This window comes from Macrotis lagotis, chromosome X (genome assembly GCF_037893015.1).
Source record: "Macrotis lagotis isolate mMagLag1 chromosome X, bilby.v1.9.chrom.fasta, whole genome shotgun sequence".
NCBI lineage: Eukaryota > Metazoa > Chordata > Mammalia > Peramelemorphia > Peramelidae > Macrotis > Macrotis lagotis.
Window position 1 is genome coordinate 459846666 of NC_133666.1, and position 13291 is coordinate 459859956.

Here is a 13291-nt window from a genome sequence, read left to right on the forward strand (position 1 = left end):
GGAAAACACCACCCATATCCAGAGAAGGAACTGCAGAATTTAAATGAAATCCAAAGCTTATTATCTTCAATTTTTAAAAAGTTGTCGCATATATTGTCATTTTTTCTCTCTAACATTTTCTTTCTTCCATTTGGACTTGATTATTCTCTCACAACATATCTAAATGGGAATATGTTTAGCTTGGTTATAAATGTAGAGTCTATATAGATTGCCCTCTGTCAGGGGAAAGGGGAAGAAAGGGAGAAAAGGAGAAAAAATATAAAACTCAATATATTGCAAAAAAATTTGATTGGTAAAAACTATAATTGCATGAAGTTGGAAAAACAAATACAATTTTTAAAAATAAAAAAGAGTTATTCATCTTGTGAACATATATTTATTGAAAATTAACCCTAGTAATAGCTATATACTCTGGAAGATACCAAAAAATATGTGAAAAGGATCCCTCTCTTAGGGAGCTTACAGGAATTCCCTAACAGGAGAAGTAATACAATTCTTTCTTATTTATAAAAATGTATGGACATTTTGTAACTGATTCACGGTAAGAATAACATCAGTTATATAGAGAAATAATTTTGATTTTCAGGGATTATAAGCTTTTTGAGGGCAGGGATAGGATTGTCTCTTGTCTTTGAATCCCTGGGTTCAGCCACATAATGGGCAGATAATAAATGTTTTTTGATTCACAAATATATTCAATTAGATTTCTTTATAGTGACCTAGAATTTTTCTGTGAAAAAATCCATCTCTCTAAACCCAATCTTATTAGAGAGATATAGTTGGCTACCCACATGATAAATTGAATAAAAGAAGGCAGTGTATAATAGGTGGCAGCTAAGTCAGGTAGGTAACACCTTGAATAGAGTGAAGAATTTAGAATCAGAAAGATACTTGCTGACAATGTGACCCTGAGGAGCTCACTTAACTGCTATTTGTCTCAGTTTCCATATCTGCAAAATAGGGATAATAATAGCATCTATCTCCCAGAATTCTTGTAAGGATGAGTTGAGATAATATCTATAAAGCACCTTTTCAATCTTTTACTTTGTTTTCATAGGGTAATGGGGTTAAGTGACTTGCCCAAGGTAACACAACTAGTAAGTATCAAATATTTAAGGCTGAATTTGAACCTTGAATTTGAATTTGAAAGTTGGTATTCTCCCCATTGTGCTGCCTAGCTGCTCCATACCTTCTAAATCTTAAAGTGTTATATAAAAGCTAGATATTATTAAATGAGTGGAGCAAAAATAAGCACCATGTAAGTTTGGAGGAATGGAAAAATCACTGGACTGGAGGGTCTGGAAAGGATTAGAGCATAATAGATTTAAAGCTGGAAAGGACCCTAGAGGATATTAAATACAAATGTCTCATTTTATAGATAAGGGACTGAAACTGAATGGTGAAGCAACTTGCCAGAAATCACATATGCAGTAAACTAGACCAGAGATTTGAATCTAGGTCTTTTGACTCCCAAATCAGTGTTCTTTTTGCTTCATAAAGAAAGATGAACTTCCACTATGTGACAGAAAACTATTCCTTTGCAGACCAGTCATGATTTTACTTCCTGCTCTTGCAAGAAGTATATCATTCAATTGTTTTATTTTGCTATTTATTTTCATCATGTTTAACCTTTTGTGACCCCATTAGGGATTTTCTTGGCAAAGATATTGGAGAGGTTTGCCATTTCCTTCTCCAACTCATTTTATAGATGAGAAAACTGAGGCAAACAAGGTTAAGTAATTTGCATAACAAGTAGATGTCTGAGACCATATCTGAACTCATCAAGGAGATGTCTTCCTGACTCCAGGATTAGTACTCTATTCATTGTACCATATAGTTGCCCTAATCAATAAATTAATCAGCATTTATTCATATTCTACCATGGGCCAGACATGATGCTAAATGCTAGGATACAAAAACAAAAGTTAAAGTTACTACTGTCAATGATTCAAATCGGGGATATGGGTGAGAAAACACACACACACACACACACACACACACACACACACACACACACACACAAGGATGTCCATAGTATATGCAGAATAAAGATGAGGAAGTTTGGGAAATATCTGGGAACAGAAGAAACTTTCTGACCTTGACCCAAAGTTTTTCCCTGAATCAAGGTCTCCTTGTTGCTCACTTCTCATGTGGGTTCTCCTGACAGCCTTGCTTTCCTTGTTCTTTTGGTTATTATGAACTTCCTGGTTCCTGATGATCATCTCTGGTCTTTGACCCACTGTCCTCTGGAAAATTTCTCTGTGTTTTAAGTCTCCTTATTAGATGACTCAGGATACTGCTGCTGGGTTGAAAACAGAGCCCACTTGGACTCCAGGCTCATCTACTTCCAACCTAGTGTCTTGAATGCTGGTTGGATGACTTGCCTGGTTCTCCAGTTCTACCAGCTTCTCTGTACTTTCACAAGTCTGGTTTGCTTCCACTCTTCACTCCTATAACTATTTCCCACTTCTGCCCTTTTACAAGTTCCTTCTTCCACTTTGTCCTCCCAAGTCCACTACTACCCACATTTCCTGTACTGCTATTGGTTTTTGGAGAAGGGGTAGGATTTAAATAGATGGGGAGGAAGGGAAAGGGAATTCTAGAGATGGGAAGAGGATGATCAAAGGCCAAGAGCTGGGGGAAAAAACCAAGGCATATTTGGAGGACAAGGTGATGGAATGAATGCTTCAATTCAACTCTATCAGATAGAATAGTCATAATTTTTCTGAGTATAGAATGGATCTCTGTCTCTAAAGTGATTCATATATTTATTATTTCCTTTGATTCTCTTACAATAATCCTGTAAGATAAGTATTATTATTATTATTATGCCTATTTTACAATTGAAGAAAATGAAGCTAAGAACTTAATTGACTTGTTTAAAGTCATATAACTAATAATCTATTATTTCTCTATTTCTCTATCTACAATTACATATTATACTACTGAGGCAGTCTTACTTTGGATAAGCCATTGTGACATTTTAATATTTGAAAAGAAGAATATTCATGAACTAAAAATTTCCCATTTCCTGGGTCTTTTACTTATAGAAGTTATAATGCTTGTCACACAATTAATGCTTGATAAATGTTTGGTTGCTTGCTTGATTAGGGATGTGCATTTCCTATTTCTATGTATCAGATACCTTTCCATTAATTAATGTCACTCTCTTATTACCTTGAGAACATACTCATACAATGAGACATCAAATTATTACTATATTGAATTTTGCAAAAAACCTGAAAAATTTAACATTGCTTGCCTTAATGCCATGCATTAGTTTGTCAACATAAGAAAGAGTCTGGGGAGAATTTATCTCAGTAACAATGTTCCTCTGAATATCACCAGCAAAAGCTATTTATATAGACAGTCAGTAATTTTCATTTACTGACATTTGCTTGACAGATACAAAGATGGACAGTTACTTTATTAAGATTAATCTAAAATGGCCACATCAAATTAAGAATGTACACAGGAAAAATAACTTGGTTCCTAATTCAATATACTGGCCTAGGGCTTCTATCATATGATCTTAAATAGTGATAGTGAATAGATTATTTGACTATGGCAATCATGAAACAGGGAAAAATTTTAAATTGCCCTCAGGTCTTTATATATCCTCCTTCTGTTTCTGCTGTAATTGTGGCAATGTGACATAAAAAGGAATAGGAAGTATAAAAAGTCACCTACTTTTTAGACCATCTATAAAAATGTATTAATTTGGGGGGCTGCTAGATGGCGCAGTGGAAAGAACACCAGCCCTGGAGTCAGGAGTACTTCAGTTCAAATATGACCTCAAACACTTAATAAATACCTAGCTGTGTGGCCTTGGGCAAGCCACTTAACCCCATTGCCTTCCAAAAGAAAAAAGAAAAAAATGTATTAATTTCTGGTGAAATACATACATATATATACAATCTTTATTTAGTGACCAATAAACACATATACTATTAGAGGAATTAAATCATTTTAGTATTGAAAGTCTCTCTTGAAAAGAAAATAACTAAAAAAATATACAAGAACAAAAGTCATTGTTAATAGAAAAATGGGTAAAGAATATTAAACAATTCTAGAAAGAATTATGAAGCATAAACAACAATATGAAAGAATGCTCCAAATCACTATTTTTTTTTTGTTTTTGCAAAGCAATGGGGTTGAATGACTTGCCCAAGGTTACACAGTTTGGTAATTATTAAGTATCTGAAGCTGGATTTGAACTCAGATCCTCCTGACTCCAGGGCTGCTGTTCTATCCACTGTGCAACCTAGCCACCCCTCCAAATCACTAATAATAAAAGAACCCTGAAATTTCACTTCTCACCTAGAAAACAGACACAGGTGACAAAAGATAGGAATAGTTGAAGTTGATGAGGTAATGGAAAGAAACATGTTAGCTACTGCATTGTGGGTGAATCTGTGAAATATGGAACTGTGTAAATAACATATCAAAAAGTCAAAACCCCTTTGATCCAAAAATTCTACTATTAGGCAAATACCTTCCAAGTAAGTAATTGATAAAAAGAAAGGCTTCATTTTCTTCCTATAAAGTTATTTGCTATTTGATGAAATGATATGACTCATAATCTTTCACCATGCTTCTCTGTAAGGTTTTTCAAATAAGTTTGCATTCTAACCTAGAGTTTTTGATGATTTTGGTCTCTCTACTAACAAGTTGGTGGTTTAACTGTATACAGATGTCTGATTCATATATTACTTTCATATAGATGATCAGTCATTTCCTGTCTGTTGCAATATAATTTCATATTTTGGGATATTTTATAGCAATTTCTGATTCTATTTTGGAAGAAAGTATTCATATTATATAGGTTTGAGACTTTGGAATAATTTACAAACCTTTGGTTTTGTTTTTTTTTCTTGAACTTGAGCCACATTTTCCATTGTGAAACCATAAAGTTTCAACCTTACAGTTAATCTATCAGCGACAAGATGTGAAAAATGCAAAAGGAAAAAATATTGAACATCATGATGACCAAAGTAGAATCAATGCAAAACAATTGCCACAACAAAGAGTCTTAATGAGTTCAGAAATCTCATTAACCAGAAATTATTTGATTTACTTACAAAGAAGAAAAAGAATGACAGTCAAACACAACACCCACTTTAGAATACAAATTTTTCATAAAGCACTACAGAAGATTATGGAAGATTAATGATAAATATATTCCTCTGAAATATGAAAAGGAAGAGAAAAAATCTTGGAAAACTTATGAAACTAAAATGAGCCACATCATCCCAAGAGCATTTACATGAAAATAACAGGAGAATGTCAATCAGATGAGAAGTAGAAGAAAATTGCTAATATTTCTCTAACATTCTATTTTTATTTTCATCATCAGTGATGGAGGAAACACTTCATTTTGATTCTAATAGCTCGATGTCCAATGTGTCACATAGTAATGGAAAAATCGCACTTAAGAAGACAAAACTGGGACTAGACCAAGAGCACAAAGGAAATCCATTAAATATTACTTTACAAGATATCTCAGATGCTAAAATAATATTTTAAAAATCATGGATGTTATTGACAAAATAAAAAGGAGAGAGAAAATACATCAATAACTCCCAATCCATATAGCTACTTTATTATTTTTAGAAAATCTTTATAAGAATGCATTATATACATATCAAGTATGCTCAATGAAAATGAGCAAGAATATGAAGACTTTTGCATATAATGCTCTTCAGCAGACTACATTCTATAGTTGTATGATTGAAGCATACAGAATATACAACATTCCCCATTGTTAAGTTTGACTATTATTTTAGTCAGTTGAATAAGATGCTACTTTTCTTTTATGTATATGCTAAGGTTATGTGAGATTCCTTGGTAAACCAACTTCAGAGGTACTTCTGTTCAACAGCCCTCTGATTATTAAAGTCAAGTAAGGCATAAAACTATGGTCTAGATTATCCAAAAGCATTCAAAAACAAAACTGGAAACAACAAACAGAAAAAATGAGAAAGATGTGCCAACATTTCTAGAATAGGCTATTTGTGGCATCAATGATGCAGCCCCATACACATAGACTACTATATCTCACTACTTCCCAATATACTATAAAAGAAGTAGAAATTACTCCAAGGGCAACGAAAGCAGAAAGAACAAGTAAGTCTAGATTAGACAGAAGAGGACCATGCTAGAGGTAAGATAATTTTGAGGGCTCTGAAATGTTACTAATTCTCAGGATTTTCAAAAGATGGAAGATATTAAATGACTGAAAAAATGACATGATATTACTACCCACAAAGGGGAATGAAGAGAATACGACATAAATAATTCTGACCCATATACATGTTTTCTCATGTCAATAAAACCTTTGTGAAGGTGATATAACGATGATGTTTTGTCCTTCATTCTCAAAGAAGACAAAGACAAGCACATGAATTAGATTTGAGTCAGGGGGTGCTGTGCTAAGTCATCAGCCTTATTTTCTCCTCCAGAGCCATCTGGATCCAGTAGCCAGATATGAATCAGGATGACTGGAGTTGGCCCAGGATACAAGGGAATCAGAGTTAAGTGACTTGCCCCAGGTCCCACAGCTAGTTGAGTAGCAAGTGACAGAGGCTGACTCCAAGGTCAGTGCTCTAACCACTGCACCATCTACATATGTCTTGAAGGTAACTTTGATGAAAACATGAGAAAGAATAGTTAGACATTCATAATTGATATTCCACAGAAGACTACATCTTTATGGTCACGCTAAAATATATGTACCCGTTGTACTTAGTTTTTTTGTTATTAATGACTATGAAATAGGTAGCATGGTGATACAGTGGATAAAGCTCTGGAACTGAAGTTAGGAAGACCTGAGTCAAATGACCTCACATATTTGCTAGTTGTGTGACTTGGGCAAGTCGCTTAATCTCTGTCTGTCTCAGTTTCCTCAACTATAGAATGGGAATGATAATAGAACCTACCTTCCAGAGTTATTTTGAGAATAAAATGAAATAATATTTGTAAAGCACTTTGCAAATCCTAAAGTGCTAGTTATATTATGATGAATAGATAATTTAATATTCCTTCATGGATTCAAGATAAGAGACAACTATGTCCAGTGGTCCTCTGATTGATACTGAACAAAGCACCAAACAAGAAATGTCTGTTTTCCTTGAGGAGCTCATGTGCTCCTGAGGCAAAACAACTTGTATATACAAGTGTATATATAAAATAATGTCAAGAGGGATACAAAAAAATACAAAAAAGAGTGATACAGCACTAATTACTATGGAAATCAGGAAAAACTTCCTATTTTGAAGAAAGCTAAGGTTATAATAAGGCAGAGGTAAGAAGGGAGAGTATTCAGCAAAGGCACCTAAATGGGAAAAGGAATATTAAGTACAGGGACCAGTTAACAGGTCAGTTTTGCTGGAAAAGAGAATGGGGAAATAGTAACATGAAGTAAAATGGGAAAAGTAGGCAGGAGCCAGATGGCAAAAACTTTAGATGCTATAATGAAGAAAGCATTTTATTCTAGAGGCAATAGGGAGTCATTAGAGGTCTTTCAGTGGGGACAGACCTGGTTTTTATATCAGTTTGTTAACTGCATGAAGAATGCATCAGAAAGAGAAAGATGGGGTGGCTAGGTGGTATAGTGGATAAAGCACCAGCCCTGGAGTCAGGAGTACCTGGGTTCAAATCTGGTCTCAGACACTTAATAATTACCTAGCTGTGTGGCCTTGGGCAAGCCACTTAACCCCCTTTTGCCTTGCAAAAAAAAAAAAACCTAAAAAAAATGGAGAAAGAGAAAGAAACTAAAAAGGTGACTGTCAGTAAAAGTGGAATTTTAGAATCAGACAATTAGTCAACTATCATTTATTAAGTGCCTACTATTATCTCAAGGATCTCATAGTCTAATAGGAAAGACAAAATGCAAACAACTATATACAAATGGAATAGAATGATAGGCTATGATGTGAGATAAATGAGATAGTGTAGTCTCAGAGGAAAGGCACTAAGATTAAAAAGAATTGGAAAGGTTTTTGGTAGAAGGTGGTACTTTGGCTAAGACTTGAAGAAATCCATAGAAGAAGGATGGGTTTAGAGGGGGGAAATGAGTTACACTGAGGACATGTTGAATTTGTGAGGCAGTATGGCTTTGAGAAAAGACCTGCATCCATCTGAGTCCTTGATGCTTACTACTTTCATGATCTTGGGAAATTAATATACTTAAACTTCTTGAGTCAATTTCTTCATTTGTAAAATAAAGGAAATGATCCTTTCCTATAAAAACATCTTAATTTTGAATAGGGCATGGGTCCTAAAGTCAGGAAGTCCTTAGCTCAAATCTGGCTTCAAATATTTACTGGGCAAACACATCTTAATTTGTGGCTATAAATCTTTGGACATCATGACCTTTACCTGCAGGTTCCTCTTCGGTGACAATGATCTGTCCAGTCCAGGGTGCAGAAGGCTGACCTAAAAGAAACAAAAACTGAAAATTAGAAACTACTCCCTAATGAAGACTAACTGTGATTGCACAATCAGTTCAATTATTTTTATACCATGTGGGTGACTCATTTAGTCAATTTGGTTGAAGAACTATTGGACTGATTTCCTTTTCCCACCCTTCACCCCCAGATTATGATTAGTTTAATTATTCCACAAAATGTTCACTGCACTGTGTCTCTTCTAAGTAAAAGCTTCATGTTTGTGAAGGAAGGGTAAATTGGAAGATTGTCTAAGATACCTCACTTGTCTCTTAGGAGTTTAGTTTGGGTGGGGTAGTTAGGTCTGAGCTCAAATAAATGACCAAATGGAAAATTTTCATTACTCTTGCCCTTTGCTTTATGAATCTATATGTAAATATATTGGTATAGATATAGATATAGATATATGGTACTGCATGTCACAGTGGTTAGAGAGCTGACCTAGTCAGGAAAAGTTGATTTATATCTGACTTAAGACATTTCCTAGCTGTGTCATCCTGGACAAATCACTACTTCTATCTGTTTTAGTCTTCTCATTTGTAAAATGGGGATAACAATATTTTATTCCCTCTATATTTATTTCTCATTATGAGGATTTAATGAGAAAGTATCTATAAAGCACTTTCTAAACCTTAAATATATATATATATATATATATATGTATATAAAGGCTATCTAACTATTTCTCTATCTATCTATCATCATCATAATTATTGTTATGCCATGGTTCAAAGTCTCCCCATCCTCTGGGTGTGTGCTTTTTTCAACAAACCTGGAGGCTGGATTCATTTACTAATACTTTAATTTTTTTTTAAATTTTATTTATTTAAGGTAATGAGGTTAAGTGACTTGCCCAACACACAGCTAGGCAATTATTAAGGGACTGAGTCCATATTTGAACTCAGGTCCTCCTGACTCCTGGACTGGTGCTCTAGCCACTGTGTCACCTAGCTACCTCCTTTGTTTAATGTTAAGATTTCGTGCATAAACAATGAACATGTTTTTTGATCATTAAAGTGAAAGGATCTCCAGTTTAATTTGCAAAACTGTTTTGCTTGAAGATTGGGATGTACTGTGGATGGGCTTTTGCTTCCAAGGAGCTAGCTACTTCAAGATACAGAATTTCTCTGTTGAAAATGCACAAACAAACCAAACACGTGTTTTTGGAATGTGTTAGTATGATCATCAGAAATAGTTTTCAGGCTCTTGGATTCCAAATCTTTGAAGCAAAGTTAACAAACTAAAATTTCAAATGCAAACAATACTAAATTTCATGAGAATGGGGAAGTCAATGAACTGAGTGAATTTATCTAGGGAAAGATCTCTTACTCCTACCTCCCTCTGGTGGATGAATGGAGGAATGAATCCAAATAAAACCTCTTGTAGATCATTGAGTTTGTTTAATCTCTGATTAATGGAAGATACTTAAAGATGCTTACTTTTAAGCCTAGCTCTATCTACAGGGTCCAGTGCTGCCACAGGTTCAGAAACCCGGGACGGGATGCTTATTCCAGTTTTGTTCACAGCTCTAACACGAAATATGTAAGAACGACCTTCAATTAATCCAGTGACTGGGAAGCGAGCAAATTTGACGGGTGTATCATTGCATTGGGACCAGATGTCTGTGCCTACCTCGCACCTGAAGGAAAGAGAACAGAGCAGTATCAATAGAAAGTGGGAGCAGCAGCCCAGTTCTGAGTTTGCACACAGCTGCCCAGAAGCTGGGGCTTGATCCCCAGTGACCTGGCCAGTAGCAGTATATGACATCATCATCTGCCCAAGCAATCCAGATGAACAGAGAGGTCAGGCATCCTGTTACTGCTACCACTACAGCCTTCCAACTGGGTTGTCACTTCTTTAACAAGGAGAAGGAAATGTGAGTCTATTCAGTATACATTCCAGTCTCTTTTGAACTACTTCACAGCAGACCTGGTGTTCTGTGCTATGTTTTGGGAGGCTGAGGTGACCCGAGGAAAGCTGAAGTACCTGTGGAAGAAAAGTTTAGGGAGCAAGGAAGGTGAATATGACTACAGATACCTACAAGTGGACTCTGGCATTGGTTTACCCATGAGCATCTGAGAAGCTGAGTAGAGGAAGTATGGATCACTGGAAAAGGCACTAAAACTTTTCATAACCTAGTCCCATCCACTTTTCAAGTCTTACATACTCATTCCCCTATCATCCCCAAGTACACTTTGCTATTTCTGGAATCTGACACTTCATCACCTAACCCAGGGCAGTTTCTCTAGCTATTCCCTAGAATGATCTTTCCTCCTCATTCTTAGCTCCGGGCTTCCCTGGTTTCCCCAGCTTCTTTCAAGTCCCAGCTAAAATCCCACTTTCTAGAGGGAGAGTTTTCCCTGATCCCTTAAATTCTAGTGACTTTGCTCATTATCTCCAATTTATCCTATGGATAGCTTGTATGTTCATAGATGTTTGCATATTATCTTTCCCATTAGATTATAAACTTCTTAAAGGCAGAGACCGTCTTTTGCTTTTCTTTATATTTAAAGCTTATAATAGGGCTTAATACATGTTTATTCACAAACTAGAGGATCTGAGTTCAAATTTCTTATTATTGGGCATGACCTTATGCAAATCATTTGAACTCCCTGGGCTTCAATTTCCTTGTTTATAAGATGTGAGGGTTAGACTAGCAGATTTCTAATGTTCCTTCTAGTTCTCAATCCTATGACTATATTTCCAAATAACTCTCCATCACCATGGTATTTTAAGTTGCAATGCTAATATTTATTTCTTTATGTTAAACACTGTCCTTTCCAGGTCTCCTTAAAGGTGTACTGAATCCCTAATAATAATAATAATAATAATAATAATAATAATAATAATCCCTTAGTGAGCTTGAAATTATCAAGTAGCATTTCTCTGGAGAAAAGGAGGAATAGGAGAAGAACCCTAGGTACCTGGAAATAGAAGAAAGTGAAATGGGAAAAAAGCCTAAGGAAAGAGAAGGCCAGGGAACTAAATATAAAATAAACCTATTTTTAATTTTGACTGAATAACAATCTTTTAGAATATTTAAAATAAAATTTAAGTATATAATATCAGTGTTGTTTAATGTTACTTCGCTGGGAATAATAATCAGGCAATACATTTCCAACCTAACAGCTTTTTTTTGTTGTTGTTCAATTGTTTTTCAGTTATGTCCAACTCTTCCTGACCTCATTTGAGGTTTTCTGGGTAGAGATGCTAGAGTGATTTGTCATTTCCTTCTCTAGCTCATTTTACAGATAAGGAAATTGAAGTCAAATGAGTTAAGTGATTTGCTGTCACTTGCTGTCACAAATGAGTTAAGTCACATAGCTAGTGGATCTAATAGGATGTAGGACCAAATTCTTTATTTGGCCATAATAAAAATAGCCTACATTTGTATTGTGGTTTATAAAATGCTCAAAATACATTATCTCATTTGAATTTCATAATAATCCCATGAAGTAACTGCTATTATTTATCATCCTCATTTTTATGGAATTGAGAAACATTAAACAATTTGCTCAAGATTACAGAGTAAGTAAATAGCTGAGTCAGGATTCAAATTCTTCCCGATTCCAAGTCTGATGTCCTCTCCATTATATCAAACTACTTCTCTAAAGACTTGGTAGTATTCATTCAGAGATGGAACATCTTTCTAAATGTTCTATGGGTTCAAAAAGGAAACATAAGTCCTCTGGGTACTACCTCTCATTCAGACATCCTTTGGAAACTCAGTGATTTAAATTTCAGGTCTCACAGTTAGAGTTTTACAAAGGCATTTAAACCACAGAGGGTTAACTTCATTCAATATTATTCCTAAGCCATTGGACATCTTGATTGCTGTTTGTTGTGCAATTCCTTGCCACCTAAAACTGAGATCTGATCACCAGTGGGGAATAGAGACAATACATAAGCACAGAGAGTAAAGTGGTGATTAATAATTTATCTGTAGCTTCAAGAGGTCTTGGGATTTAGGTGGGTGCATGGAGAGTGTTGAGATCATCTTTGATTTCATTTCATATAGTTTTGTAGTTTAGTAAAAGAAATGAGAAAACCAATGAAACTAGGGGCTTTTTCCTATCCATTGATGTTCAGTCTATGGGGATATTGGAGCTTCCACAGCAATGACAAAGTCCAAGTCACAATGGGGAAGTGGCAAGGTTTGAATCCTGGCTGTGTAACCACGGGTAAGTTATTTAACTTTCCTGGTTCTTAGTTTTCTCATCTGTAATTTAAGAAGGGAGCATTATTGTTGTTTGGTCACTTTCAATTGTGTCTGACTCTTGCCTTTTTAGTTTTTCATGGCAAAGATAGTGGAGTGCTTTACCATCTTCTTTTCCAGCTAATTTTTACATATCAGCAAGCTGAGGCAAACAGGGTTAAGTGACATGCCCAAAGTCACACAGTTAAGAAGTTTCTGGGATCAAATTTGTTCTTAGGAAGAGGAGTCTTCCTGACTCCAGGCCCAGCACTCTGTAAAATGAACCACCTAACTGCCTATAAGGGGGAGGATTAGATGTTTTCTGTGATTCCTTCCAGTTTAACTTGGCTGATCCTTATTCTAAACCAGGCCATCATTAGGCTAATCGATTAATTCAGCCTTGGAGGTTAAAATAAAGTAATAGGTACTGGTAAATCACAAAATGCCATTGTATTAAAATGGTTTTTGTTCTAGTCCTCCTGATGCCTGCCCCTTCTAGTCAATATAGTATGTTGATAAATAGCTAGTATAAAGGGGTCAATAGCAGAAAATAAGATTATAAAAGTAAACCTGGAAGTCATCAATAAACATCCCCAAAATCGGAGGATTATTTACAAATTGTAATACATAGTAACCAAAATTCACATTC

The 13291-nt window shown here is 35.2% G+C and overlaps 1 protein-coding gene across 2 annotated transcripts in view; it reads right to left on the reverse strand.

Annotated features, from left to right (window-relative positions):
* Positions 1–13291, reverse strand: part of MYOM1 (myomesin 1) — a 171374-nt gene that overhangs the window by 91024 nt on the left and 67059 nt on the right. For both annotated transcript variants that reach the window (XM_074202601.1, XM_074202602.1), the window contains exons 12-13: positions 9887–10086; positions 8380–8436 (exon numbers count right to left, since the gene is read on the reverse strand). In XM_074202601.1, the coding sequence (XP_074058702.1) occupies positions 8380–8436; positions 9887–10086 (257 nt within the window). The remainder of the gene's footprint in view (positions 1–8379; positions 8437–9886; positions 10087–13291) is intronic.